The sequence below is a fragment of the Pseudomicrostroma glucosiphilum genome (assembly GCF_003144135.1).
Source record: "Pseudomicrostroma glucosiphilum strain MCA 4718 unplaced genomic scaffold BCV69scaffold_2, whole genome shotgun sequence".
Lineage (NCBI taxonomy): Eukaryota > Fungi > Basidiomycota > Exobasidiomycetes > Microstromatales > Microstromataceae > Microstroma > Microstroma glucosiphilum.
Genome location: NW_020289914.1, coordinates 948,425 through 974,322, shown reverse-complemented (window position 1 = coordinate 974,322; position 25,898 = coordinate 948,425). Strand labels below are relative to the sequence as shown.

At 55.9% G+C, this 25,898-nt stretch overlaps 14 protein-coding genes across 14 annotated transcripts; 8 read left to right on the top strand and 6 right to left on the bottom strand.

The window, feature by feature from the left end:
• Nucleotides 1–94: 94 nt before the first annotated feature.
• BCV69DRAFT_292369 (hypothetical protein) lies at nt 95–3,313 on the top strand (the record flags this gene model as incomplete). Its single annotated transcript, XM_025493790.1, has 2 exons — nt 95–332; nt 519–3,313. 2 exons carry the CDS (start codon nt 95–97, stop codon nt 3,311–3,313), a joined length of 3,033 nt encoding a protein of 1,010 aa, XP_025350160.1.
• A 133-nt stretch (nt 3,314–3,446) lies between these two features.
• BCV69DRAFT_296963 (hypothetical protein) lies at nt 3,447–4,590 on the bottom strand (the record flags this gene model as incomplete). Its single annotated transcript, XM_025494064.1, has 2 exons — nt 3,447–4,149; nt 4,235–4,590. The coding sequence occupies 2 exons, from the start codon at nt 4,588–4,590 to the stop codon at nt 3,447–3,449; spliced, it is 1,059 nt and encodes a 352-aa protein (XP_025350159.1).
• Nucleotides 4,591–5,954: 1,364 nt separating this feature from the next.
• BCV69DRAFT_280616 (hypothetical protein) lies at nt 5,955–7,893 on the top strand (the record flags this gene model as incomplete). The annotated part of the gene is made up of 3 exons (XM_025491676.1): nt 5,955–6,020; nt 6,150–6,182; nt 6,262–7,893. 3 exons carry the CDS (start codon nt 5,958–5,960, stop codon nt 7,633–7,635), a joined length of 1,470 nt encoding a protein of 489 aa, XP_025350158.1. The 3' UTR covers nt 7,636–7,893.
• Nucleotides 7,894–8,297: 404 nt separating this feature from the next.
• Nucleotides 8,298–10,454, top strand: BCV69DRAFT_275839 (hypothetical protein; the record flags this gene model as incomplete). Its single annotated transcript, XM_025491094.1, has 5 exons — nt 8,298–8,643; nt 8,734–9,443; nt 9,570–9,940; nt 10,021–10,311; nt 10,406–10,454. 5 exons carry the CDS (start codon nt 8,298–8,300, stop codon nt 10,452–10,454), a joined length of 1,767 nt encoding a protein of 588 aa, XP_025350157.1.
• A 173-nt stretch (nt 10,455–10,627) lies between these two features.
• Nucleotides 10,628–12,930, bottom strand: BCV69DRAFT_280614 (putative mfs-multidrug-resistance transporter). Its single transcript, XM_025491675.1, has 2 exons — nt 12,057–12,930; nt 10,628–11,965 (listed from the first exon to the last, which is right to left on the bottom strand). Exons 1-2 carry the CDS (start codon nt 12,623–12,625, stop codon nt 10,777–10,779), a joined length of 1,758 nt encoding a protein of 585 aa, XP_025350156.1. The 5' UTR covers nt 12,626–12,930; the 3' UTR covers nt 10,628–10,776.
• A 1,160-nt stretch (nt 12,931–14,090) lies between these two features.
• Nucleotides 14,091–15,191, top strand: BCV69DRAFT_244740 (PLC-like phosphodiesterase; the record flags this gene model as incomplete). The annotated part of the gene is made up of 1 exon (XM_025490126.1): nt 14,091–15,191. One exon carries the CDS (start codon nt 14,091–14,093, stop codon nt 15,189–15,191), a length of 1,101 nt encoding a protein of 366 aa, XP_025350155.1.
• Nucleotides 15,192–15,619: 428 nt separating this feature from the next.
• On the bottom strand, nt 15,620–17,229 carry BCV69DRAFT_245195 (Pkinase-domain-containing protein; the record flags this gene model as incomplete). The annotated part of the gene is made up of 5 exons (XM_025490142.1): nt 15,620–16,097; nt 16,182–16,501; nt 16,541–16,882; nt 16,978–17,091; nt 17,161–17,229. 5 exons carry the CDS (start codon nt 17,227–17,229, stop codon nt 15,620–15,622), a joined length of 1,323 nt encoding a protein of 440 aa, XP_025350154.1.
• A 282-nt stretch (nt 17,230–17,511) lies between these two features.
• Nucleotides 17,512–18,912, top strand: BCV69DRAFT_280611 (FSH1-domain-containing protein). Its single transcript, XM_025491674.1, has 4 exons — nt 17,512–17,920; nt 18,008–18,232; nt 18,322–18,406; nt 18,489–18,912. The coding sequence occupies exons 1-4, from the start codon at nt 17,575–17,577 to the stop codon at nt 18,658–18,660; spliced, it is 828 nt and encodes a 275-aa protein (XP_025350153.1). The 5' UTR covers nt 17,512–17,574; the 3' UTR covers nt 18,661–18,912.
• Nucleotides 18,837–19,517, bottom strand: BCV69DRAFT_104238 (hypothetical protein). The gene is made up of 3 exons (XM_025489030.1): nt 19,322–19,517; nt 19,024–19,194; nt 18,837–18,891 (listed from the first exon to the last, which is right to left on the bottom strand). The coding sequence occupies exons 1-3, from the start codon at nt 19,391–19,393 to the stop codon at nt 18,871–18,873; spliced, it is 264 nt and encodes an 87-aa protein (XP_025350152.1). The 5' UTR covers nt 19,394–19,517; the 3' UTR covers nt 18,837–18,870.
• Nucleotides 19,518–19,626: 109 nt separating this feature from the next.
• Nucleotides 19,627–20,630, top strand: BCV69DRAFT_104185 (hypothetical protein). The gene is made up of 2 exons (XM_025489029.1): nt 19,627–20,112; nt 20,185–20,630. Exons 1-2 carry the CDS (start codon nt 19,715–19,717, stop codon nt 20,591–20,593), a joined length of 807 nt encoding a protein of 268 aa, XP_025350151.1. The 5' UTR covers nt 19,627–19,714; the 3' UTR covers nt 20,594–20,630.
• Nucleotides 20,631–20,666: 36 nt separating this feature from the next.
• BCV69DRAFT_245743 (TRAPP I complex) lies at nt 20,667–21,362 on the bottom strand (the record flags this gene model as incomplete). The annotated part of the gene is made up of 3 exons (XM_025490173.1): nt 20,667–20,905; nt 20,972–21,192; nt 21,271–21,362. The coding sequence occupies 3 exons, from the start codon at nt 21,360–21,362 to the stop codon at nt 20,667–20,669; spliced, it is 552 nt and encodes a 183-aa protein (XP_025350150.1).
• Nucleotides 21,363–21,902: 540 nt separating this feature from the next.
• Nucleotides 21,903–22,909, top strand: BCV69DRAFT_266536 (ubiquitin-conjugating enzyme; the record flags this gene model as incomplete). Its single annotated transcript, XM_025490812.1, has 5 exons — nt 21,903–22,085; nt 22,168–22,210; nt 22,301–22,457; nt 22,559–22,626; nt 22,727–22,909. Exons 1-5 carry the CDS (start codon nt 22,063–22,065, stop codon nt 22,907–22,909), a joined length of 474 nt encoding a protein of 157 aa, XP_025350149.1. The 5' UTR covers nt 21,903–22,062.
• Nucleotides 22,910–23,137: 228 nt separating this feature from the next.
• On the bottom strand, nt 23,138–24,365 carry BCV69DRAFT_280606 (ribosomal protein L15). Its single transcript, XM_025491673.1, has 3 exons — nt 23,962–24,365; nt 23,730–23,886; nt 23,138–23,655 (listed from the first exon to the last, which is right to left on the bottom strand). Exons 1-3 carry the CDS (start codon nt 24,294–24,296, stop codon nt 23,374–23,376), a joined length of 774 nt encoding a protein of 257 aa, XP_025350148.1. The 5' UTR covers nt 24,297–24,365; the 3' UTR covers nt 23,138–23,373.
• A 173-nt stretch (nt 24,366–24,538) lies between these two features.
• BCV69DRAFT_280605 (GrpE nucleotide exchange factor) lies at nt 24,539–25,828 on the top strand. The gene is made up of 2 exons (XM_025491672.1): nt 24,539–24,951; nt 25,042–25,828. Exons 1-2 carry the CDS (start codon nt 24,841–24,843, stop codon nt 25,492–25,494), a joined length of 564 nt encoding a protein of 187 aa, XP_025350147.1. The 5' UTR covers nt 24,539–24,840; the 3' UTR covers nt 25,495–25,828.
• Nucleotides 25,829–25,898: the final 70 nt, after the last annotated feature.

Sequence of the window (25,898 nt, the reverse complement as noted above, 5' to 3'; positions counted from 1 at the left end):
GAGCCGAGGATCAAGAACATCGATCAACAGAGGGCACATCGAGTCTGCCGATGAGACTCAAATCGCCAAGGGGCGGAGAGATCCTGAGTTTTCAATGTTGTCGCTCTCCTTGATCAAATCAGTCATACAGGACTGGACCGCGGGCACTTATGACGTTCGCGGTGATGGCATGGCCTCACGCTATGGAGGGCCGGAGGCCAGCCAGATACCCAATTACAAGCGTGCAGGCAAGGGGGCCATCCTGGGCCTGCCGGGACACATGCGCATTATGGCTGTAGTCAATAGTGGGATTGAAGTCGGTGATTCTTGGCGACGCTCTGCACAGCCTTCTGGTGCGCGAACATGGCATCAGACTTTGAGACCCGCACGTAAAAGGATTTTGCCATCGGCTAGTGGCCCTGGACTTGAAGGCGGGCAAGAAGACTATGTCAGACTTGGAGCGGTGGCCAGGAGAACTTCGAGCAGCAATGCTCACGTTGAAGATCCCTTTCAGATCGCTGCTGGCGATGTTCTTCCAGACGAAGAGCATATTTGCTCTTCCGGGAGCGATTCGGAGGATCACGAATTCAAAACTGGAGTCGAGGAAGCTGCCCTCACAGCTAGACTGAGGGACATAGATCAGCGTGCACGAGCTCATCCGGCTGACATCAGAGCTTGGCTCGCCTTAGCAGATCTGCAGCAGCAGGTGGTCGGCATCGGCTCTTATCGGCAAAGTCAAGGCTCTAGGGAGAGGGGGAGTGCAGCACGTAGAACGATAGCCGAGGTACAGCTATCGGTGCTCGAGAAGGGCCAGCGAGCACATCCTGGAAATTCTGCTTCCATCGTCATTGGCCTTGCTCGTCTGCAAGTGGCGATCTCAGGAGGCTTGTGGGACGATGCCAAAGTGGAAGCCGAGTTTCGGCGGCTGCTCCGCTCCCTTTCGGAGAGAGGCAGCAATCATAGCCCCAGGCAGGCGCAAGCAGTGTGGGCGCTGTACCTCTCCTGGAAGCCTACATCAGTTTCTGCTACTCTCAGCGACGTCTGCGCCAGCTATGCCGAAGCGCTTAGCTCATTCGCCACTTTCGGACATCCGTACGCTTTCGAATACTGCTTTTCCATGCAACTTCGCCTCTGCGAGCTTCTGCAACGAGCTGGATACTCTGCCAGAGCTTTTGCGATCCTCCAGGCTCAAATTGAGCTTAGCCTTGTACCGTTCTCCTCCGGTGAGGAAGCGAAGGACAAGCTTCAAAAGCACTGGGACTGCGAGGAGCCTCGGATTGGCGAACAAGGCGCTATTTTGCAAGCAAGCGCATTTGTCGGGGAGCCTGAGAAGAGGGCTCGTAGCGTCTCACCCTCGGTGACTAAAGGAGGGCAAGCGCATTGGAGGAGTCCATTCGACCGGTGGGTCGCAGCTCAGAGAGAGCTAGCTCATCTACGTCAAAGGCCTGCCAGGACCGATGATCCGCCCATATATTCGGCTGGCGAAGGTGAAGTGGATCCTTTCAGTGTCATCCTCTTCTCGGATATCCGACCTTTCCTGATCTCAGGGCTACCGGCAGAACTTCGTTTACAGGCTCTTCGCAATCTTGCCCAGTTCTTGGGTCTGGCAATGACTGACGGAGTCAGAAATCTCTCACAGGTAGCAGATCGTCCTGTGCTCAAGCAGATTGCTACTCAGGAGTGGTCTGCCCGCTTCTGGCCTTCGTCGCTGCATAAAGGGTGGCAGAACGAGAAGGGCGGCGACGTGGAAATCGACTCGAAGCAGCAGACAAGGCTAGGCAATCCTTGGGCTTGCCCTTTGATCGGCATTGCAAGACCTCTGAGCAGCCTGGCCTTCTCTTGCAAGGATTTGAGCCCGCCCCTCGCGACGGCAGACCTCAAGTGGCTCACATTGATGCTGGCACAACTTGTCACTACAACTGCCGAAGAGCAAGGTGCGGTAGCCGTGTTACAGCTAGCGATCGCTGTCAAGACAGGAGATGCTTCGATACTGGAAGAACCGATGCGAAAGCTGACGGACGGCGAGGATCGTGCCGATCTTGCGAGGGGACGTGTCTTTGCTCTGAATGAAAGCTCGCTCCCTTTCTCGCCAGAGCTGGAGCTCGGAGTGGTCGATGCCGTTGAATTCCACATCGGTCTTGACATGGCAGACGTTGCTCTGAACATCCTGGAGAAAGCTGCATCCAATGGCCATAGGTACGTCTCCGGAGACGAGGATTCGACTGTGACTGTGGCTGAGCAGCTTAAAGCTCGACGTTACTACTCGACCATTCGCGACAAGGCAAATCAAGACAACTCTTCAGCTTCGCTATCAGCACTTGTGTCAGCAGCATGGTATCACTACCTTATGGCGCCGCCTGAGCGACGTCTCGCTGCAATCCTTGCATTCTTCGACGGCATCATAGATTCAGTTCCGAATGACTATACGTACCATTTATGCGAAGCGCGTCTGCGTATCGTTTGGTACCACCTCTCACAAGAGAGGCCCGTCTATCGCCCAGACGAGGTTCGAAGAGCCTTGGTGCAATCGATTAGGCTTTTTCCGCACGACTTGACTTTTCAGGCGCTTCTCGCTGCCCACGAGTCTCGCTTCAGGATTGAGGGCGTGGTCAGACGTACCCTGGAAGAGTATGTCTTCCAGCCGCTCGAGCAGGTAGCCGACTCCCGGCTGCAGAGCCTCGCTTCCCTTGTCGAGGACCAAGAGGTGGAGGGACTCTTCGCGCTCGAGCACAAAGCAGAGAAAAGCTGGCTGATGGCCATCTACATCGAGCTGCATCTCAATAGGGAAGTCGTCAATGCGCATCTCGTGCGCTCCCTCTTCGAGCGGGCCCTACAGCAAGAGGTCACCAAGACGTCCAACGTGCTCTGGACTCTCTACCTCTCCTTTGAGGTCCGAACATCTACCAAGGCACTAGCGGATCTGCAGCGCGAGAGGCAGCATACGCGGAATCTGCGATACCGTGATGGTCACCTCAATCGTGCCGATGCCAAGGCCAAGGCGCGAGTTGTAAGCCTGCGTACTCAGCAGAAGCTCTTTACGAGGGCCAAAGCAGTCTTTTACCGGGCGGTAGCGGCTTGTCCCTTTGACCGAGACATCTATCTGCAGGCATACGAGTATCCTTTCCGCCTTGCCTTTTCCGCAGAGGAACTGAGACAACTCCACTCTGTCATGGACGATGAGAGGGAGCTGAGAGTCTTTGGTAGCATCGAGGGGCTGCTGCAGATGGAGGAGGCTCAGCGCGGTGCCAAGGAAGTGGGAGCGGGAGAGATTGATGCTGATACTGAGACTGATGACGAGGATCAGGGGTCGGACGTGGATCAGGCGCATGGATGAGTGATTGTACAGATGTGCGATGTGTAAAGCAACAGGGCGGAATAGACTTGACGTCTCAAAAGAAAAATGATACCCAGCCTTTCTTCCTACCCTACATAAGAAAGGGAACTGGCTCACTTTTGCGTTTACTACTTTATTGGCCCTCCGTACGCTCCTTGACCCTCTCGAGGAAGTCGCTTCTGCCCAAGTAACCCGCCATGCTTCCACTGCCCGAACCAGTCTTGGTCTGCTGCTCCATCTCCTCCCTCTCTCGATCCGTCAAGCCGTCCAAGCCCTTTGCATCACCGCCACTACCACCGCCTGAAGCGCCGGCAGAAGAAGAAGTAGTAGCAGAGCTTCCGCCCTTCTTCCAACCTTCCCAGTCCATCTTGGACTTCTCTAGTGTATTCATCTTCTTTGGCGCGTCGGAGGAAGCGGCGAGGGAAGCGAGCTTGGACTGCTTCTTCCTTCGAGGGCCAGGAGGAGGTGGGCGTGGAGCAGAGGCGGAGGCAGAGGCGGGAGCGGGAGCGGGAGCGGAGGATGTGACGCGTGATGCAGAAGAGGAAACGGAGGACGTCTGATCTACTGGTGCCGTCTCCCTTGAGCTTGTGTCTGCTGCTACGTCTTGCTGTGTCTTGTCGTGATGAGTGGTGGACCCAGCCCACTTGAGGTAAGCTATAGCGTCCGGATGGTCCGCGGGCAGTAGGCGCTCCTTTATCACTTCGTCTCCGGCGAACTTGTAGCGCTCGATGATTTTGACCATCTCTTTTGACCCAGAGGCAGTTGATGAGTCAGCTTTGTCCTGGAAAGCTGCCCATGCTGCTTTGGCTTCTTCATTGTCGGGTACAGTCCTCGAGCTTAGCGATAGCGGAGCAGAGGATGATGGTATAGGCGTGTTCAGTATCTTGTTGCGCTGGGATGCCTGATCTAATCTCTACTCACCCTTCGTTCGTATCGTCATCTGGGCCCTCCTTCCTACGCCTCTTGCCTCTCCCCAGCTCCTGCCCGCCCAATCCACTCTGCTGCTCCTCAGCGTCCCTCTTCAGAGCTGCCAATTCCTCTTCATCCACCGGTTCCGATTCTTTTACCAAGACTGCGTCAGCCTCATCGTCTTCAGAGTCCGAGGCAGAGTCTGATGGTGGCCCTCGCTTAGCATCGTCAGTGTCTAGAGCGGGGCCGGAAGCACGTGGGACTTCGTTGAAATCCTGGTCCTCTTCCTCCTCGTCCTCGTCCACATGCTGATGGGGTGCGCCCTTGCCGGCAGGGAGGGGCGTGTGGGCGCTGCCAGTCGTCGTCATGTTTTGTGATGACTGATCCAGTGTCTCTATGAGAGACGCTGGGGGTGTGAGGTTTGTGTGAGGTATGTGTGTCTAGAGGAAAAGGCGCCGAGGGACGTGCGGCGTTCAAGGAAGGGACAGGAACAGAGTGCAGGGTGAGCAAGGACGGAACGAGGAAAACCCAGAATTGGCCTGAGGGGGGAGGGCGGGGGACGTGTCGCGTGGCTGGCCTCGCTCTTGACGCCCTGCCTGGCACCCCTGTCTCGGTTGCAGCTTTGCGCATAGACTAGCCGCCGGGAGCATCGAGGGCCAAGCGAGCTGAGGTCGCCCGCTCGTGCAGACGCAGCCATGCAGTGCGGGCAATCTACTCGTCCTACGCTACACGGGCACTGCAGAATTGGACATGGACAGACGTAGGGCTGGGCGCAGGCTCACTACGGCCTCTTGCAATAGGACTCGGTAGGACGGGTGCCAAGACAGGGTGCAGTCGAGGCATGTAGGTTAGCTCACGTGCTCAACGACGACGACAGCTTGAATTCCCACGAAGCCTCAGACAGGTTGGAACCCGTCGACACAGAGGCGAGCAACGAGGAACGGACGAGAGGCCACAGGGAAGAACAGCAGAAGAGTCTGAGCAGGCGAGGCGTATCGTCTATGCGATTCTGGGTGGGGCAGCGGGACTGAAGTCGCAGGATGACGACAGAGAGGCGTGGTGCCTGGTCCCTCATTTGTGCCTGCGTAGGTAAAGAGCCACGCGAGAAGATCGTGTGTGTAGCTGAGTGTAATGTGCTTCCGTCATGGCAGTGCATCGGAACCATCGTACTTTCGAGGCAGAGATGGCGTCTCTTGCTCGCATCTCTACCTAGTGTTGTGCACTTGGTCCATGCAAGCATGCGTCAAGTCACCCAGAATCCTCTGCATTGCTGCCGATCTGCTTACCGATGGCTACTTGCCCCTCCGACAACGCTGCCCCTGCTGGGAAGGGAGCCTGAATCCACCCTGCCCGTCGCTCGTGCGAAAGACCTAAATTTGAGCTCGATCCCGGTCCTCCTCACCCCCACACCCCACCCTAGTCATCATTTCTTGACTGATCACACTTCTCACTAATCTTCTCATCACCAATCATAGCCATCCAGTCCAACAACTCATCCATACGGCTCTTCGTCCAGAAGACCTTGTCATACAGCTTCGTCTGACCGGATTCCACGATCTCCTGCCGTGGTGCTTTTGTTGCTAGACGGCTTCAACGACACCCCAGGTTCGAAGAGGTATCACACTGTGGTAGCAGCGGCAACACAGTCTCAGATATACCAAGGAGAGCTCGTCGCTTGCTGTTCGATATGGCAGCGAGAGTACCAGCAGCGGTCGTCCAAGACGATGAGATGGATATGGATGAAGAAGACGAGAGGGATATCAGGCGACGAGGCCAGGTCAGAGCAGCTCAAGGCAGGGTGGGTCAAGGTGGCCATTGCTGTGATCGTGCTCTTGTGTTGGGTGAACGTTGGGTGAAAGACGCTGACTCCACTCGATCCCTTCTACTTACATCCGCACCTCGTTGATCGCTTGGTACCCGGGACTAGTTTCGAGTCCGTCAAGAACGGGAAATGAAGGAGGTGAGCATTGATGTGAAGCCCCGTTCGCGAGAGGCATCAGCTGACATTCCATCTTCACCATCGGCCCTTGTCATCGTAGCTCCGGGAAAGATCGACTTTACAAGCCGGTGTCATCGCGGAGCTACGCATGGAAATTGAATGTTTGCGACAGCAATTGTCACATCACGAAAACGATTTGGTAGTCCCTCGGACGATCCTGCCCGATCCTGCCTGGCTAGCACCTCCGCCCCCTCCGAGAAAGAAGCGACGAGGCCGAGCTGCGGCGGCTCAAAACAACGATGACCCTGTCCCAGGACCCTTGAACGACATGGACGGTGCAGACGGAGCTGCTTACCGTCAGGTAGTCCATCAAGATCGCAGCTTTCGACGACCGAATGAAGAGGTCAACCCTCTTGCCACTTGGTCACCTCAAGCTGATGCAGGCCAACACAATCAGTGGGCTGACATCAACCGATGGCGAGATGCAATCCTCAACCAACCTTCTGCTCCGGGCTTTGAGGCTTTTGGCCAGCCTGCTGCATGCCAGCCGCAGAACAGAAGAGAGTCCTGGCAGCCCTTGCCTGGCAATTACCAAGAGTCTCTGCCAGGGCCGGGCCTTGAACGGAACAGTGCCAGCGTCCCGAACCTGCGATTAGATTTACCCTCATCCCGAAAGCCGGACATAGTACAGTCTGCGCCGCTCTCTGCTGCCACGACGCCCACCTGGACCTCGAGTGGCTCGCAACGACGCAATGAGCGATCCATTGCCGATCGTACCTCCACCCCTTTTGAGCTTGCACTCAGAGCCGCTGCCGCCCAGACTGGCGGACAACTGGGAGCCGGGTCTACCTGGTCATCAAAAGCCTTTGACTCCCGCTCGACCAGGAGAGACAGAGCTGCGACAACGGCCTCTGCTCCTGTCCCCTCAGCGCCTTCTTCCAGCACACCGATGCTTGGCAATGAGAGACTAGGGTTTCGCTCTGCTTCTGCCGGCAATGTATACATGATGGACAATACTCTAGGCCTCAACATCAACGTGGCCAACGGGGCTGGTCCATCTAGCCAGCCATACTTTCCCAGCATTAATGAAGCGAATGGAGCTGGACCTTCTTATCAGCCTTACCACCGCAGTATCAATGACCTCAATGGCGCTGGACCTTCAAGCCACCCATTCCCCTCATATCCGGCTTTGCAGGGCAACTATCGACCAGTGCCAACCTCCGTGATGCCCGCGCAAGATGAAAGCATCCCGCCTCCTGACCTCCCAGGCAGCAACGGAAACTACGGCCTTGTCGCGCCTGCGGACAGCACACTGGTCACACCTAACACTGATACTGGCGCCTTCACTGGTATCCAAGCCCCCTGTACCAGTGAAGAAGAGCGAGAGCGGGACAGGCAGACCGAGGCTGCGCTCGCCGAGGCATTGTCGTACGATGCCGCAGCGTTCCCTTTGAACAATTTGCACCCCCCTTGACTCAATCTAGATCTTCATCAGACAAAGCCAGCTGGCATTTTGAGCATTCGTAGGGATGGGTGAAGGGCTACGCCGGTCCAAAAGGTCGGGTTCTATCGAATTTTTCTTTAGCCCCGGCGTAAGTGCATGTCATCTATGTCATCCAATTGTGAATGTGGCACCCACAATGTATTTCCACTACGCTTACTTTCTGAATTGGTGGTGCCGCATAGCGCATACGAGATGTCCAACCTGCTTTTGGTTCTTTGCGTGACACTCGCTCCGCACCAGTGTGATGGCAATGAGTAGTCATGGTCCTGGCGTGACTTCCTCGCCTGAGCGCCGCGCAGACTCAGCCACGCCCCCGCCTCTTCTCGGCCGCCCTGGCTCGCCTCGCCCATCCGCCACGCAGGAGCGACGACCCACATCGCATCTCCTCCTTCCGCCATACCATCACCGTCACCTTCGCTTGGGAGGCATATCACCCTTACTCTGCTCTATCTGTCATACCGCCGCGTCATCAGCCAGCTCAGTACTTACGGCCGTGATTTCGCCTGCCCCGAGCCTTCTCGAAGAATTGATCCCGGAAAATCAAAACCGAAGCAGGCTTCACCCCGGCTCTCGCGCCTCCTCCGCCTTCCGCTTTTCCATCTTCCACCTCACTACTTGCATCATACTCCACCATGTCCTGGAGAAGCAACTCGCAACGAACAGGGGAGAACGCAGCTCCCCTAGCCAAGGTCCGTCGCTGGGGTGGTGGAGGAGGGGATGAAGCTTCTCCGCCTGCCCCGCCTAGTTCTGGCTACAATGGCAATGGAGCCTCGTCCTATGGCTCACCGCCCATGTCGCAATCGTACACTGGAGCCTCGCAGCCTTACGGCGGTCCTTCTGGACTGCCATCCATCCCGTCGGCCGCTGCTGCTGCCGCAAATCGGGCGGCGGAGATCGCCGCGAGGCTGAACGGAGGAGGTGGGCTTGCCGCCGACAAGAGGGGAAGGGAGGAAGGAAGTGGTACGCCTGATGATGGAGGTGAGTACGTGCTCGGCCTTTGCCTGACGCCTTCCTTGAAGGCAGTCTTGGCTCATCTTGATATACTCTTTGGCTCTCTATGTTCCCTAGCTCCTCGCAAAAGGAAATCGCGTTGGGGCGATGCTGCACCGGCCGCCAATGTCACCACTGCCATCACTGGGGCCGTCAGCGTTGCAGACCTGGACAGATACGCCGTGCAAGTGAGATTGGATGAGATCTCCAACAAGCTCCGGACAGGTGATGTGGTACCTTCCGAGAGGGAACGCAGCCCTTCACCTCCTCCCACTTACGATGCTCAGGGTCGCAGGACAAATACCAGAGAAGTGCGGTACAGGAAGAAGCTCGAGGATGAGCGAATTCAGCTTGTGGAACGACAGATGAAAATGGACCCGAATTTCAGGCCTCCTGCTGAGTACGCAGCCACGAAGCGCAATCGTCAGCCCATGGAGAAGGTCTATCTCCCACTCAAGGAGTTTCCCGAGATCAACTTTTTTGGTCTTCTCGTGGGACCTCGAGGTAATACGCTCAAGGGCATGGAGAGGGAAAGTGGAGCCAAGATCGCCATTCGCGGAAAGGGCAGTGTGAAGGATGGTAAGGGAAGAGGCGATGAAGAGGATCAGGAGGAAATGCACTGTGTCATCACAGCAGACGACGAAGCCAAGGTCAAGCACTGCGTCAGGCTCATCAATGGCGTCATTGAGGTTGCCGCCTCGACCCCAGAGTCTCAAAACGACCACAAGAGGAACCAATTGCGAGAACTTGCAACTCTCAACGGTACTCTGCGAGACGACGAGAACCAGGTCTGCCAGAATTGCGGAATGAAGGGTCACAGGCGGTTCGAGTGTACAGAGGATCGGAACTTCACAGCTCACATCATCTGCCATCGCTGTGGCGGTCAAGGGCATCTGGCTAGGGATTGTACGCAGCCCAGGATGGGTGGTGGTATGCAGCCTGGTGGTGGCTTTGGCGGGCCAGGAGGTCCAGCACAGGGCGGTCCCGGTGGTCCTGGTGGAGGCTTCGACTCGGAGTACGCAAGTCTGATGGCCGAGCTAGGAGAAGGGGGTGCGCCGGGAGGACCTGGAGGACCAGGCGGGCCCCGTGGAGGATCTGGCACACCACAACAGGGAGGCTTTGGTGGACATGGACCTGGAATTGGTGGCAGCTCGACGCCGAGCGCTGTAGGACCGGACGGGAAGAAGATTCCTCCGTGGAGGCAGCCGGACGTCTGGGCACAGCCTTCCTTTGGCGGAGGAGGTGGACGTGGGCCGAGATTTGGAGGACCAGGACAGCATGGCGGGTGAGTAGCGTCGACGAATGCGAATGGAAGTGAAATCATTCTCATACTGACATGATATGCTTCTTCTTTCACCCTCGCAGCTATGGCGGACCTGCTGCATCTGGGGCCAATGCGCACGCCGGCCCGGGTCAAGGGTGGGGGTCAGCTCATGGCGCTGGAGGAGGTGTTGGCTATGGAGGCGGAGCAGCGGGCGGCTGGGGACAACAAGGTCATGGAGCTCAAGGTGGTGCCGAAGGCCAGCAAGACTATTCCGCCGAATGGGCAGCCTACTATGCTCAGCAGGCCGCTCAACAACAAGGAGGTCAACAACCTGCAGAGGGGGCAGCGGCTGCTGGTGGAGAGCAAAAGGATTATTCGAAGGAGTGGGAAGAGTGAGTACTGCGATCGATGTAGCATGCCGCTTGAGAACGATGTTCAGCGACTGACCTCTGGCATCTCACCCTTCGCCTCTTGAACCACTCATAGATACTATCGACAGCAAGCCCTCATGCAGCAGCAAGGCCAAAGACAATGAGCCTTTCGATATGTGGCAGGCAGACTATTTCCTTCGTTCTACTTTAGCTCATATTTCGCAAGCAATTGCAGAAAGAGGACTTTACGCTCCCTCCATCATCGTCTTGTCTCCATTGTGCCAAAATATCATACGTGTTACGCCCCGTTTTGACACTATGCGCAGATCACACCAGCTTCGTTTTGAACACAATAAGTTATTGTCAGTCGTGAGCAGAGAGCCTAAAAACAAGTGGGGGGATATGATGGGAGATGACAGGGATAGGGGAAAGCCAAACGCATCTACGGTTGCAGGCAGGAAGGGAATACAAGGTCGCCTCCCTCTTTTACTCCGCAGCGTGCTTCGACATTGCCCTAATCTTTGCACCGTACCTCGACAGGATGAAAGGAATAGGCACCATCAACAGCGCGAGGAATCCCAGTAGGGAGGCTGCCCACTGTGTTCCCAATCGCTGGAACATCTGTGTGGCAAAGAGGGGGAATCCAGCTCCAAATGCAGATCGGCAGACTGTGTTTCCACTGAGGGCCGAGGCTGCATTGGCCAGATAGGCATCTACGATGAAGTTGAAGAGACCAACGAAGATGAAGAGGAGGCACAGACCTAGAAGGGCTCCGGCGAGCATGGGAGACCAGTAGGAAATGGAAGGGTAAGAGGTCCATGCGAACCAGAAGAGGGCTACCACTAGTAGAGGAGCAGCGATCATAACTGGCAACAGTCGTACTTCGGGGGGAACTCGCTGGCCCTTTTCTAGCGCTTCGAGCTTCCTCACGTAGCGAGGGTTGATGAGAGTGACGTAGATGACGACTGCAATGGCTCCACCGATGAAGAAGGCGAGGAACATCAGACCATCGATTCCTTGGTTGAAGCCGTGACCCTCGACAAAGACAATTGGGTAGGCCTCGAAGAGAAGGTAGAGAAGTCCATAGGTGAAGGACATGTAGATGGTAATGGCCAAAAGCATTGGCTCCATGAAGAGCAGAATGAAGGGCTTAGAAATAATTCCCTTGATGAGCTGTCCGACACTCAGAGGAGCCATGTCCATTGGCGACTGGTATCGCTCGTCGTTGGTCTCCTTCCTGATCCTAGCTGCCTTGCGCTTGAGGAGAATGGGCGCGTACGTCTCGGGCAGTGTAAAGGCGGTAAGGAGGAAGCAAACACCGGAGAAGATGGTGCAGACCCAGAAGAGCCATCGCCAATTTGTACCGCTGACGTAGATGAATCCACCGACGATGGGTCCCAGGGCAGGTCCAGCAAAGGGAGCAATGGAGAAGATGGCCATTGCGTCACCACGTGTCTTTGCGTCCCAAATGTCGGCAATCAGGCCTCCAGCGTTGGTGAGTGGAGAAGCTCCAAAGGCGCCTGACAGGAAACGGAAGATCAGAATGGCAGCAGTGTTGGGAGCGAGGGCACAGCCGACGTTCATGCCGGTATAGCAGGCCATGGCGACCAGGAAGACGGGCTTACGACCAACGCGCTCAGAAAGAGGTCCCCAAATCAGAGGTCCCAAACAGTACCTGGTGGAAAGGGGTGTCAACAGCAAGCCGTCAATTTTGCGTTCACCAGAGATTCATCGCGCGCTCATGCACCTGTCAGTCAAGTACTCACCCGGCAACGAAGAGTGACACAGTCAAAATTCCGACTTCTTGCGAGAAGCCAAATGTGACCTCCATATCCGCAACAATTCCCGAGGGAGCCGACGATGTAAAGGTCGAGTTGAGGACGAGGAGACCACCGAGTGCGGTAATGTACCACCTGTACAGTCTACCCCAATTGAGGGGGTTCTCCATGTCGCCTTCGCCCTCCCAGTGCACAGTGATGACATCCTTGCCCTGCTGCGACTGGAAGTGTGTCAGCTGGAGCTCGGTCTGTTGGCGAATTAGATCTCCACCAAACAGGTGCGACTCGGTGTGGTGCAGCTGCTCTCGCCGTGAAAAGGTACGCTGCACTGGCGCACCATCCTGCTGCTGCTGCTGTTGACCCTTGTTGCCATACCTAGGTGGTGTCATAGGAGCAAAGCTCGTGGCCGGCTTTGTTGTCGACTCTGGAAGGGCGGTGGGATTTTCGCGCTTCTCCTCCTCCGAGGGCGACTCGGGCTCTGCCGTAGCGGTGGTCTCTGACCCTTGCTTCTCTAGGTCCAAGTTCTCGTTTGCGTCGCGCATATTGAAGTTGCTCATGTTTGTAGCGATGATGGGGAGAACAGGAATATCGACTTAGGTCAGGGGTTGCGGTTGGTTTCGAGAGAGGCCTGAACGAAGACGGCTGCTTGTGTGTGGAGAGACCTCTGTGAAACTGTGAAAAGGAAGAGCCTGGCTAGCAAGCCTGAAGAAGGAGGTCAAGTCTTGAGGAGAAGTTGAGGTAGCAGAGCTGAAGAAGACAGAGCACGCTGCGTGGTACCAAGAGTATTATAAGGCGCAGACGATAAGCTAGGAAGAAGAGATGCAAAGGAAAATTCACGGTCGCCTCTCCTCCGTGGTGTGGTGATGGTGGAGCGGGCGGTCAGGGGGCATGACAAAACTCCCGCGTCATCTTCCCGCATGCCAGTGGCGTGGTGCTTCCCGCCCTCTGCTGCCGTGCCGCATTTGCCGGGAGCTGAGCCATGTGGCGTTGCATCGGGCGCGTGGGCAGATCAAAGCCGAAAGCCAAAGACTCGGCGCAAAGTCGCCGAAGGAATCCCGCAACCACGCGAGCGGAGCAATCTTCATCGTTGCACCAGGCTCCACTTCAACCACAGGAGCCTCATCCCATCTCACTTCTTCGCCAGGCTAAGCTCCTCAGGCAGGAGTGAGTCGCACCAGAGCTGCTTGCAATCAGCAGCACTACAAGGTGAAGTACACATTACCATCGATACTCCGCCTCGCTTTGGACGATTGCCCAGCCAGCTTCTAGCTTGTGCCCCCAGACGACGACGTAATCGCTGAGCCACTTCGAGCGCCACAAACAGGATGTGCCTGGACCAAACATCTGACAGACCTCAAGCATCCCACTGCCTCTGATCTCGAAGTTCTCCCCCCTCCCAATACTGACCCGGGCTGTCAAAGGGTCCTTCCCCACCTGTCTGGCCGTGATCCGAGTCGCGTCCGGACCCTAGCCATCGACGGGAAGCGGCGTTTGAAATATGCATGACGATCAAACAGACTCATTGCCCCGCTACAGTGGTCGCCCTCCATGATACAGGCGAGCTCATCTCTATCCGGATCCCTCGTACCCGGCCTCACCATGGAGCCGACGCCAATGGAAGCCACCCTCAGTATCGTTGTACACAATCGGCTACAAAAAGCCGTATCTGTAGCCATCCCGCACATAGGTCAAAGCAAGGCCAGCGAATTCGCGCCTTCCCCACGTTCCGCTACCATTGCACCAGGCGAAGTCCGGCAGTTAGTATACCCTCAACGAGCCATCAAGAGGAGACGCCTTGACATCCAGGTCCGGCGAGAGAATGGGCTCTCTCGCACACAGTCAATTGACAGCAGCGACGAGAAGACTCTCCACGAGTATGCCGAGGGAAGCTCTGCAACCTCGACGGCAAGCTTACGAGTCCTGCTGAGTCTCAGACGTCGACGCCACGATCGCATTGGAGGCTACAGCTGGGATCGGGTCGAGTTTGATGGGCCTTGCAATCCTTCGGCAAGCTTCTGGGCAATGCAAGGAACACCACGGTTGGAGAAGACAGACGGCAGCTTCCCACCCCTGCAGCTCCTTCTGCTCCCCAACCGAGACAAGGACAACTTTATGTCCCTCCTGCCTGACTCGGTCTGTCTCTCCGCCCTCTCCATTCCTGGTACTCACGAGACCTTCGCTCGCTATGGCTGGCCAATTGCACAATGTCAAGAGGTCACCTCGACCATCCGTGCCCAACTTGAAGACGGGATCCGCTTCATGGACTTTCGCGTCACACCCAAGGGGCGCAAGGGCAAGGAGAGACTACTAGCGTACCATGGCCTGACGGCGGAGAGGATTGAGCTCGGCGCTGCTCTTCAGCAGGTGTACGACTTTCTCAAAGACGAGCGTAGCAGGAGAGAGACGGTCATCATTTCCATCAAGCAGGAGAAGGGAGATCGGCAATTGATGAAGAGACTGCTCTTCGACCTCTACGTGCGACCCAATGAGGACAAGTGGTTCCTCAGTCCAAAGATCCCCACGCTGGGAGAAGCAAGGGGAAAAATCGTCATGTTCTCCCGCTTTGGGGAATCCAACGAAGACAGAGTGGGTGGGATTCACCCTCCCATCTGGCCCAACAACGAAAAAGGCGTATGGGAGTACACCTTGCCTCTTTCGGGTCAAAAGGTCAAGACGCAGGACTGGTTCAACATTGGCTCCTCCTCCAATATACCCGTCAAATTCGACCTGGCGAGTCAGCTGCTCGATGAAGCAGGCGCAGATCCAGACGTTTTCGCCCTGGACTTCATTAGCGGTGCTACTTTCCCTCGGGCTACGCCTCCCGTCGTGGCCAAGGGCTGGTGGGAGACGGGACCCAAGTGCATCGGCATCGAGGGCATGAATCGACGCATGGTAGATCTGATCGCAGGGAAGCTGATGCAGACCAGCGGCGAAAGCGAAAAGGAGCATGTGCAAGGAGCTCGAAGGACTGCAGCTCAACCTGGTCTGCAGGCATGCTACGCCATTGACTTTTATGGCTACGAGAATGCCGCTTCGCTCATACCTCTACTGATCGAAGCTAACTTCACCGAGGAGATGGTTGCGGCACGGAGGGCCGAAGACAAGGCGATCGAGTGTGTTTGAAGAAGCAAAGACTGCCATCTTACAATTTGTTCATAGCACCGTTTTCACCATCCGCTTGCGTTTCCACTGCGCTGCGAACAATTTATGTTCACGTTTCTCCATCCGAATGGTCAAGACTTGGCAGTATAACTGGCCATTCTTACAGACTGGGAATCCACCTCGAAGATGACTCTCCGGTGGTTCGGAAACTCAACTTAGCCGGGGATATACCTCCTCAATGTGGACTCTCGATCCGTGAGAATGGCCAGTTATACTGTTAAGTCTTGGGCAATCAGGTGGAGTTGCGCGAAGACGATCTGACGAGACGCTTGTCTCTTCACAGACCTTCCATCTGTAGAACAGAGCGCTTGTTCTAGACGGGAATGAACCTTACGATATAAATTTGTTTGCAAGTGACTTTTGTGCTGCTGCTGCTGCCACCGTTTTATCTACACGATCCTCTCCAATGCCCTGTCCGTCAACGCAATGACCTCCTCAATCGACGCCCTCTTGTCAGGCTCGCCAACCAGACACCTCCTAACAATTTCCTTGAACCCCTCCGAGTAAATCTGATCATTCTTGGGGAAATCCCACTTATTGTTCAGTACGGCTAAAGCAGTAGAGGCTCCTTGCTCTAGCATGCTAGGTGTCTCGAAAGGCGAGTAGTGGTAGGCCATTGCGTAAAGGGTACATCCCAGGGACCAGATGTCCACGGCTTCCGTCAGTGTAGAATCGGTCTTCACATCGAAGAGTTCCGGGGCGCGATAGGGGAGGGTGGAGTGCTCGGCGGCGAGGTCTTGCTCTGCGACGGCTTCTCTGCGTGAGGCGATGACGACGCGGGCCTTCATTGCTGAGCCAAAGTCCATTAGGATAGGGACATGCAGAGCGTCTCCTTCTGCTGAAGAGCCTTGCGATACCATGATGTTGCTGAGGTGTGGTCGAGACATCGCAGCAAAGTGGATCGGTCATTAAGGCACTGTGTGGTGGGTCTTCCGCTCCATTTCAACTCACCCAGGCTTGATATCACGATGTGCATAGGGCACTAGCTCACCGCCTTTGCCACCTTCCAGACCCTCGCCTCCGAATGCAGGCTGCTCGATCTCCCGACCCTTGCCCTTCGAAGGCTTTGGTGGATACCTAGCGCTGCCATCTTCATCATCCCCATCGCTCTCGGGATCCGATTCGATACCAAAAGGGTCAGAGCTGCCATTCGTGGCAGCCCCTTCTATGAGAGGCTCATTGTCCTGCTCATCCTCTTGACCATTGGAGGAAGACATCATCTTCTTCTTTGAGGGTTGCCCACCCCTCCGCGACGATCCAGCTGAGGATTGCTGTCCATTGGCTTCTGGCTGCCGACCGCCCAGAGGGACGTCTGGCAGGCGGTACCGGTGCATAGCCTCCACAGCACGACAGGTGCCAAGGAAGAGTTGCAGCATGTCTCGCTCAGAGTACCGAGTACCATTCACAGCATGACGGTTGATGGCGTCTTGGATGTTGCCCAGAGGGTAGTACGGCAGAAAGAGGTACACTGTGCGACCATCAGAGCCCCCGCCCTGTCCCTCTGGAAGATTGCCAAAGCCAAAGCTATGATCGCTTTCTTGGATGACGGCGCTGTCTAAGATGCGAATGATGTTGGGGGAGCGGAATCTTCTCATTGCCTCGACTTCCTTCATGGCCAGTGTGAAGGACTCTGAGCCGTGAGAGCAACGGATCTGAGCAAGGCAGAACGAGCGGTACGTGGCAGAGTGAGGTGGATGTTTCAGCTCGTAGTCTCGAGCTTCGCAGTGCTCAAATGTCGGCGACTCACCTTCTTCAGTGCGAATTCTCTCCCGCTGCTCTTGTCCCGAGCAAGGTATACAAAGCTGAATCCTCCCTCTCCTAGCAGTTTCTCGATCTGAATTGTCCTTCCATTGAGCTTGATCTCACCGCCTACATTCCCCCCACCCATCAAGCCATCAGCACCGCCAGACAGACCGCAGAGGTCCAACACAGAAGAAATGCCTTGTGAGCAGGGCAGGGAGGAGAGGAGGGCATAGATATGATCTTGTATCCTGTCCATTGCTGCGAGGGAGGTAGTGGTCGAGCGCCGCCAGCTGGCTGGTAGAGGTGCCTTGTCAATCTGAGCAGGATGCAGAAAGACGCTATGCAGATCAGGTGCAATCCAGAGAAGGTCACTTCTGGAGCTGTTTGCTTGGGTCGAGGGAGGATGGGCGCTGGTGTTGGTAGAAGGTGAAGCTGAGGCTGCCCAGCACCGAGGCCCGTGTTGGCCCGTGTTGCTCGGCACTGCCGCCTCCTTTCCGTCGGAGCAGCGACGCAGCGCCGACTTCGCAACGCAGCCGCACGTCTGTCCTACCACTTCTTCTTACTCCTCGCTCTTCTCTTTCTCCACATTCAGTCATACAGCATGGCGCAACAGAAGCTCAGAATCCTCGCTTTGCACGGCTACACTTCCAACTCCTTTGTGCTGCACCGCCGCTTTGGTGCCATTCGCAAAGCCTGCCGAAATGTAGCCGACTTTGTCTTTGTCAATGGACCTCTCCTCGTGCAGCCAATCACCTCGACACAATCCCTGGATGCGCCCGATGGGCAGGATGAAGTGACCGAGGATACTCCAATTGAGCAGCAGCCGAGGGCTTGGTGGAGAGCGACGGACGAGGGGGCGTACAAGGACATTGGACAGAGCTGGAGCTTGCTAAGTGACGAGATTGCCAAGATGGGAGGTATAGATGGAGTAGTCGGCTTCTCACAAGGTTAGCATGGCGCTTCAGATGACTGAGCTCCTTGGAGTTTTGATACATGCCTTACCCATACTAATGACCACATCTCGCACCTACCAGGAGCCTGCCTAGCAGCCATCATCGCAGCAGCCTTTGAGAACCCCTCCCTCCTCCCCGACCTAAAGATTCCCGAAGGTCATCCTCCACTCAAATTCTGCATCGCAATCTCTGGCTTCCGGAGCAGGGATCCGAACCATCAAGCACTCTTCGAGGGCAAAGATGGCAAGGGCATCAGTACACCGGTTCTGAGCATCCTTGGGAGGAGCGACCAGATTGTGACTGAGGGTGAGTTCCTGCCAAGCGGGAGAAGAAATGGCGTCAAGGTAGTGTCCTATTCTGACCGATCGGCATCACATCTTCACTTCGTCTTACAGACCGTTCACAAACTCTTCTCGATTGCTGTCAAAAATCTAGGGTGGAGTGGCACCCGGGTGGACATGTAGTGCCCAGCCAAGCTCCGTGAGTCGACTGCGAGTGGTCGTCTGCTCTGATACTTGTTTCCCTTACTGACGTCGAGCTTCCCCCATTGGCCGGCATGCAGGTGGAGGAACTTCATGCGCGATTTCCTAGCTACCTTTACGACGGAGCAGCAACCGAATGAGGATTGGAGGACCGTCGAGTCACCAGAGACAAGAGGCTCGCATGGGGAGGATGACGAGGCTGGCAGTGGAGCTTCGACGCCGGCGCGTGGTGGGAAGAGGCCGGGTCTCTAGTCATCTCCATCTGTACTGGAGACTATTTCTAGATGCCCCAAACACAATAGATTATCACCTCTCATCGCCGCCGCCTAAGTTCCTCAGCTCCGCCATCGGCAAGGTAAGGAACAGACAGATCGAGATGGATGAACAATGTTAGATTACAAGTACAGATTGGGGAGAAAGTCGACAGTAGTCGAGGGATGTCGCAACATCGCTGGGAGAAGTTCATCTTGCCTCAAAGTGAAGCTGAGCGGAGGTGAGGTCGTAGGAGTAGAGGCAGTGGGGCCATCAGCGTCACTGTCCGCCCCATCCATTTGGCTCTATGGCCTCCTCTGTGAGCTTCGCTCATCACTCTGCCACCCTGTACATGCTACTCACCATGCGCTTTGTCCGCTGCTTGTAGAGGACTCGGTGGCCACACTCCTTGCATCGGATCGGCTCTCGCGGCCTGACTTCGTTCAGGGCGGCACAGTCTGGCGTAGGGATTCGTAAGAGGCAGAACGGGGTGAGTGTCTGGTTCAGGGAACGGATCCGGTAGCGACCGAAGACCTTGCAATTTTCTCAGCCCAATGCAATATACCGCAAGTGTCGGTAGTCATGCCTTGATAGGTCCTCCTGTCTTGCAGCAGTACCCTTCGTCCGACCGCCGTCCCGCCATCCAGCCATTGATACTCACCTGCGCAAATGTACTCATTTCCCTGTGGCTTGCCACCAATAGCTCCTCCCGTCCTCGGAGCTCCAGGTCCATTTGCAGGCTGTGACATTGTAGACGTTGCAAGAAGAAGTCGACTGTGCGAGAGGGAGGAAGGATGCGTAGTCTAGGAAGGATGGACTGGAAGTGGACGGGCTGAGATTTCCAAACTTGACGGAAGTGAGAGATGGAAGGACAGACGCACACACGCCCGGGCGCAAGTCGAGCCACGCCTGAGAGGCGCCATGCCGTGCGTGCGTGCGTGCGTGTGTGCTTCCATAGCTTGGCTTCACCTCACTCAGAGGCCAACCAAAGCCTTGATCATATCGGCCTACCCTCACATCGCTTCTCTCCATCTGTAGAGCCGACGGTACAGCCATGAGCTCCTCTCAGGTGTCCGCAACGAGCAACGGCGCCTCGACTCCCGTGATCCAGCACGCTCTCCCATCCTTCAGCGCACCCCGCGATCCGTCCACCTCCAACCTCGTCACACCCTACTGCCTCGCCCTCTCTCTTCCTCACCCACCCAATGCAGACCCCTTCATAGACGCCCTTCCCTACCAGCTTCTCCTCGCCGAGATGCCCTCGGCTCTGCGCCATTCCAGCCGGAGAGCGATCAAGCGGCGGAGGAGATTGATGGAGGAGGTGGAAGAGGCTGGTTTGGTCGTAGAGGGCTCGAATGGAGCTGCGAGGAGGGAGGACAAGGAGGAGGAGAGGGAATTGGAAGCCAGGCTGGAGCAGGTGGGAGCCTTGGTAGGAGCAAACCTGGCCGAGAGGTGAGCAAGACAGTGAGCAGAAGGGCATACTGGAGGCCAGCCCCATTGACACTTTGCTCTTTCCACCTTCAGACTGTCCCGCGATCGTCCACCACTAGCCACGACTTTAGACGTCCTCAAGTTCGTCTGCAAAGACTTCTGGACAGCGATATGGGAGAAGCAAGTCGATGGACTCAGAACCAATCACAGAGGCGTGTATGTGCTTACAGATCAAGCCTTCAAGCCCCTGGCCCGCATTGCAACTTCGGAAGGATCAGCGATGACAGCAAGAGTGGCCAAGCTACATCTTCCACACTCGGTCGGGCTGCTGAGGGGAGCTTTGGGTAGATTGGGAGTCAATGCGACAGTAGTAGCAGAGAGCGCCATTGCCCAGGGAGCAAAGGGCGCTTCGGAGACGGCATCGACAGCTGGAGGACAGGCTGCGATCACTTTCCATGTCAGGACAGCGACAGCTGCTGCGCCCCCTCTCACGACTACATGAGCAGTATACACGGAAGAATGCAGACCATTTCATACCCAATCCGCTGAGTTGGATGTGATGCTTATTCATTGTCTCAAGTACCCAAGGCCTCTTCTCTCTCCATCACTGACTTGTCTAGCTTGATGAGTATTGTCGTCCTCTGCGGGTATTCTGGCGTAGCAACTGAATGAGCGGTGACCCTAGCAGGGAAGCCCATTCCATCAAGGATTGCTTCGACAATGCCGGCGGTATATGCCTCTACGGAGAGCTGCGACATGTCCTTGGGTATTGACATCCCCTTCGAGTAGAGTGGAGTATTGGTGGAGATCATGTCTGCAAGCCAGGAGCTGGAGAGTCAGTGCGAAACTCCTGGTGCAGAGTGAATGCATTATTACTCACATTCATCGCTGCGCTCTGTACTCCTCTCCAGACTATCTGCCTGCTTGCCAAAGAGAGCCTTCCATGCCTGACCGTGAACCCAGAGCAAGGCGGGCAATAGTCTGATTTCCCTTTTTGGGTTCTTGGAGGAGCTGGCTGAACCACCGCCTGATGGGCTCTCAAGCCGAGAGTGCAGTAGAGGGAGAAGACGCTGACCATGGTGGTACCCTAGGAGTGATAGTCTAGAGGACGAAGGCAAGGCGTGGGCCAGGCAGTGAGAATGTGCATCAATCACTCATCGAGCTCTAACAATCGCTCACTTCTTTTCGAGCTCTCCTATCCCGCTGACCCGACCTTGGGTATATGAAACCATCTCAGCGAACAAGAATGCCAGCGAGCTCGCTGCGACCATTGTGTTCCTCGTCTTGTCTCTTGGTCTATCCAGCAGATCCTGCGCAAAGCCACTGCCAGAGCCAGCAGGCGCACCTCCTCCGGTCGTTGCAGGAATGCCGCTGACGGGCGTCCTAGCGAGAAAGCTGGTAGGGGCATTGGAAAGGGCAGGATTGGAGGAGAAGCGATGCCGTGCTGCGTAGCTCTGCGAAGAAGGCAGGGCGGACTGGGGCGAGGGGGAGATGGGGTAGGTGCCCGAGTGCGAGGAGCGTGAGGCGCTCGAGGTGGATATGGCTGGAACAGACGTGCGAGCCATGCCCGTAGATGGCCCGCCCTGGCTTGTAGACGATTGTTGCGAGTAGCGCGTGGAGGTCATCCTGGACGTCCGTACCAAGAGTGGTGGTGGTGGGTGGCTATCGATCCAGGCGAGGGTATCGTGTTCTTTGGGTGGAGTTGGTCTCTCCTTGGCTTGGCCTGGCTTGACTGTCTGTGCCTGGTCTCGCGCTGCTGCTTCCGAAGATGTGCGTCCAGTCCCGCGTAGACTGACGCTCCTCGCTACTCACGCATTGCCATCGTATACTTCATCCTAGACCTTCTACCCTCCCACCCCTAAGCCTTGTCACCTCATAGATCTCGACGGCCACAGCACATACATCCCTGCTCCAAAGGCTTTCGCATCCCACTGTGCCAATATTCGTTTCAGCAGGTAGTATTTCAGCAATATGTCCGGCATCTGTCGCGCTCGGTGAGTAGGTATGGACGAGGAGGGGAAACGGCGCTACAAGCGACTGACCAGAAGCTCCATCTGTGGCTATCCCTGCTCGTAGCCTTGCAGAGGAACGCAAAGCATGGAGGAAAGACCATCCCTTCGTGAGTATCAGCGGCAAGGCCAAATCCAGGTGGTCTCTACCTTTTGCGCTTGTGCTGATACTCTCTGCCTCGCCTCCCGTACTTGTCCAGGGCTTCTACGCTCGCCCAGTCAAGAAGGAGGACGGTTCGCTCGATATGCTCAACTGGGAGGCAGGGATTCCAGGAAAGACAGGGACGATCTGGGAGGGCGGTCTATACAAGCTCACCATGGCATTCCCAGAAGAGTTCCCCACAAAGCCGCCAAAGTGTGAGTTACTGGCAGCGAGACTTTGCAGTATCTGAGGAGGTGTACAAGAGACGCAGTATAGGCTGACCGTGCTCCCTTCTCCGATTCCGACGCTCTAATAGGCAAATTCACACCACCTCTCTTCCATCCCAACATCTATCCATCTGGCACAGTCTGCTTGTCGATCCTTGTAAGTTGAGAGCCCGGTGGCAAGCAGCTCGCCTTCATTCTTCTTTTGCTCTGCGCTGACCACTTTCCTACTGCATCCTCCCTATTCTCATCCTTTGCAGGACGAGGAGAAGAATTGGCGGGCCTCGATAAACGTCAAGCAGATTCTGCTGGGTATCCAGGGCCTGCTCGACGAGCCGAACCAGGCCGATCCAGCACAAGCGCCTGCCTTCCACTTGTTTAACAACGACCGAGCTGGCTATGACAAGAGGATCAAGCAGCAAGCACGGGAAATGGCTGCATGAGCTTACTGAGCTGTTGGGCGAGGCAGCAGAGGTTACGTCTCTTCTCGAATGGGTAGACCGGGCATACGAGCGTAGCGGCATCTACTATCCTCTCTCAGTCGTCCCTCTCTGTCACTTGTGTGGCTCTTCTGCTCACTTGTGAAAGAGCGTCTCCATGATATCAGCGGCAGCAGAGAAACGCAGGGCACGGCCTCAGCAAGGGGGAGACAGTCGAATGAAGCAGCTAGAGGAACCACTGTCGTCACCACTACACATCACACCATCCGCCAGCGTACCTTCATTCTTGTCGCCTCATCGAAGCCTCCGTCATATATCATGCTCTATGCTTTCACTTCTTGCGCTGGATACCTCTCGTGTGCAATCTGTCGAGATCTCAGGTAGTATTGCAAGCCCCAACAGTCTCTGTCACCCCTGCTGCTACACACACGACTATTCTGCTCGCCTGCCTGCCCATGCCAACCTCCTCAGATGAGGGCCAGCGTACCCGTCAAATGCAACTTCGCAAGGTACCCCCTATTCCTGATATCTGAATAGTAGAGCAGATCCCTCTTGCCGACCGGCAGCGGCTCATTGGGCGGCATCTTGCCCTGCAGCAGCCACTTCTCTGGCTTGACCAGTGCTCGGAGGGTGAGAGGAGTGTAGAATTTGCAGGTGATCGAGCCACCGGCGGCTTCGACTGCTCTGATCGCCGTGGCAGAGGCCCGAGACACAATCAGTGTCAGAGGTTGACGCAGTGTCTTTGAACCCTGTGGGAGCATCGCAAGAGAGACAACGATCAGCAGGGGAAATTGGTATTGAATCGAGTGCAGGGAAGACTCACCTCGCCAAGCAGCTTCACGCCTCCGTCGCCCAGACTGTGGACGCATCTGGTCTCATACAGCTCCTTTGCAGTGATGGGCTTTGATGGGTCAATTCTCCCTTGATCGATCCAGTCTTGCAACCGTTCGATGTTCAGAGGGACAGTCCGATGTGCAAAGCTGCGAAGGCAATACAAAGGATCAGTCGGACATCCTGATGCCTTTCGGTCTCCAGATTCTTTCTCTGTTACTCACGCATTGACGAATCCTCTCTTCGGGTATCTCCTCATAATTGGCGTCTGACCACCTTCAAAGCCTGGTGTAGGCTTACCGTTGCCCGCCCTCGCTCTCTGACCCTTGTGACCCCTAGTAGCTGTTCCACCCCTGCCTGAACTCGGACCTCGACCCACACGCTTCATCGTCTTCTTCGGTTGAGCTGGTGAGAGACTTCCAATGGAGTATGATGAGGGAGCTGCGCTTGCGTACGAGCGTGAGTCTGCAGGGCTTGAAGTAGGCGCTCGCAGGGCGGGGGATTGGAATGCTGGGCGGATGATGGTCCGCGCTACCCGTGTTGGCTGAGCAATTGTCATTACCGAGCGGGATGAAGATGCTACGGAAGTCTGAGCCTGCAGGGCAAGCCTGCCAAACGACGACAAGAGTGAGCTCCGCATAGCGTCGTGGTGTGATGTAGGGTGAGCCAAAAGTAGCCAGAAGTGATGGTATCGCGGGCGGGAGGCTGCACTCCAGGAAGATCTCGTGAGCGTTGCGCGCGGCGGAAGGCCCTCTCACCGCCGAGAAGATCTCTATGGACCGGAGAGGTTCAATCCTTCCACACCTCCGCTTCACATCTCGTATCATACCTCCCACAAGACACATCACCATACGTTGGATATCATGGTTCTCTTCGCTCCTCAAACTTTCAGAGCATCTCGCTCGTCGCTAAGAGAGGCAATGTCAACTTCTCTGGGCGCCTCAGCACCCTCGACAAGCAGCGCCACTCGTTTTGCACTTGCCCCTTCCGCCTCCTCTTCTTCCGTTGCTCGCCGATCTTCCCCTTTCTCAACATCAGTGCGATGTTGGTCAGCTTCGACAGACAAGGCAAAGGCTGCAGAGAATGAGGTAGGAGGAGAGACAATGGGCGCAAAGGCTAACAAGCCAGCCGCAGAGGGTGGCAGTGGTGCTGCCGAGCAAGACGAAGTAGCTAAGCAGCTGGCTGAGAAGGATGCACTCATCAAGGAGCTCAAGGTTAGTGTCTTCTGCATGTAGTGTGGTCTGCATCCAGGTGGTTCTCACCGATCATGCTGACGTCTCATTCTTATCTTTCTCCGATCACAGGACAAGGTTCTGTACGGCAAGGCAGATCTGCAAAATGCCCAAAGGAGAGCAACCGAGGAGAAGTCCCAAGCCTCCGACTTCGCCATCACTAAGTTTGCTCGTGACCTCACAAACTCCTTGGACATCATCAACCTTGCGCTGCGATCTGTGCCAGAGCCTTTGCGCAAGGCACCAGCTGGCGAGGTAGCAGCAGATGACCCAAGGAAGGCTCTTGCTGAGTTCTACGATGGCGTGGACTTGACATCGAAGAGCATCTTGTCTATGCTCAAGACACACGGCGTGACACAATTCGACCCTACGGGCGAGAAGTTCAACCCCAACGAACACGAGGCCATGTTCCAAGCACCGATCCCCGGCAAGGAGCCTGGCACTGTCCTGGAATGCTCCAAGATGGGTTTCAAGATCAAGGATAGGATATTGAGGGCTGCTCAAGTCGGAGTTGTGCAGGGCTAAGCTGGTGGTTTTGGACGGCGGATGTGTTGAGTACTGGGGGTGATGGATGGGGTCCGTGTACCTGGCTGTGTGCAAGATAGAGACTGCGACGCGAAGCAGATCGTAGGCTAGACCATAGGGCAATGGCTCAGACTGGACCCATGAAGACAGACGACAACAATTTGACCTGTACCAACAGCAAGAATTTGACCAAACAAGGGATTCGGATTCCTACACACCATTCAATATTATCAGTCGCGACAGATGAAATCTCTCGTCAGCTCTCTGACTGAAGGATTCTCATCTTGCTGCTCCCAGTGCCCATAGTCTGTACAGTAGTGTAGTAGATTGACCCTCGTCGCATTGTCTCCACCGGCTTGCCTCTTCCTCTATTACGCCTTATGGAGGCGTTCTATTCACGGCCT

Excerpts from the sequence above, each read along its gene's own strand:
- BCV69DRAFT_280614 (XM_025491675.1), bottom strand. The coding sequence starts at position 12,625 with ATGAGCAACTTCAATATGCGCGACGCAAACGAGAACTTGGACCTAGAG. Across the intron at positions 11,966-12,056 it reads GTGTCACTCTTCGTTGCCGG|GTACTGTTTGGGACCTCTGA; the intron begins GTGAGTACTTGA and ends CCTTTCCACCAG.
- BCV69DRAFT_280611 (XM_025491674.1), top strand. The coding sequence starts at position 17,575 with ATGGCGCAACAGAAGCTCAGAATCCTCGCTTTGCACGGCTACACTTCC. Across the intron at positions 18,233-18,321 it reads CGACCAGATTGTGACTGAGG|ACCGTTCACAAACTCTTCTC; the intron begins GTGAGTTCCTGC and ends TTCGTCTTACAG. Across the intron at positions 18,407-18,488 it reads GTAGTGCCCAGCCAAGCTCC|GTGGAGGAACTTCATGCGCG; the intron begins GTGAGTCGACTG and ends GCCGGCATGCAG.
- BCV69DRAFT_104238 (XM_025489030.1), bottom strand. The coding sequence starts at position 19,393 with ATGGACCTGGAGCTCCGAGGACGGGAGGAGCTATTGGTGGCAAGCCAC. Across the intron at positions 19,195-19,321 it reads AAATGAGTACATTTGCGCAG|GTCTTCGGTCGCTACCGGAT; the intron begins GTGAGTATCAAT and ends GAAAATTGCAAG. Across the intron at positions 18,892-19,023 it reads AGCAGCGGACAAAGCGCATG|CTTCACTTTGAGGCAAGATG; the intron begins GTGAGTAGCATG and ends ACCTCCGCTCAG.
- BCV69DRAFT_104185 (XM_025489029.1), top strand. The coding sequence starts at position 19,715 with ATGAGCTCCTCTCAGGTGTCCGCAACGAGCAACGGCGCCTCGACTCCC. Across the intron at positions 20,113-20,184 it reads GGAGCAAACCTGGCCGAGAG|ACTGTCCCGCGATCGTCCAC; the intron begins GTGAGCAAGACA and ends TTCCACCTTCAG.
- BCV69DRAFT_280606 (XM_025491673.1), bottom strand. The coding sequence starts at position 24,296 with ATGACAATTGCTCAGCCAACACGGGTAGCGCGGACCATCATCCGCCCA. Across the intron at positions 23,887-23,961 it reads AAGAGAGGATTCGTCAATGC|CTTTGCACATCGGACTGTCC; the intron begins GTGAGTAACAGA and ends TTGCCTTCGCAG. Across the intron at positions 23,656-23,729 it reads GCGTGAAGCTGCTTGGCGAG|GGTTCAAAGACACTGCGTCA; the intron begins GTGAGTCTTCCC and ends ATGCTCCCACAG.
- BCV69DRAFT_280605 (XM_025491672.1), top strand. The coding sequence starts at position 24,841 with ATGGGCGCAAAGGCTAACAAGCCAGCCGCAGAGGGTGGCAGTGGTGCT. Across the intron at positions 24,952-25,041 it reads CACTCATCAAGGAGCTCAAG|GACAAGGTTCTGTACGGCAA; the intron begins GTTAGTGTCTTC and ends CTCCGATCACAG.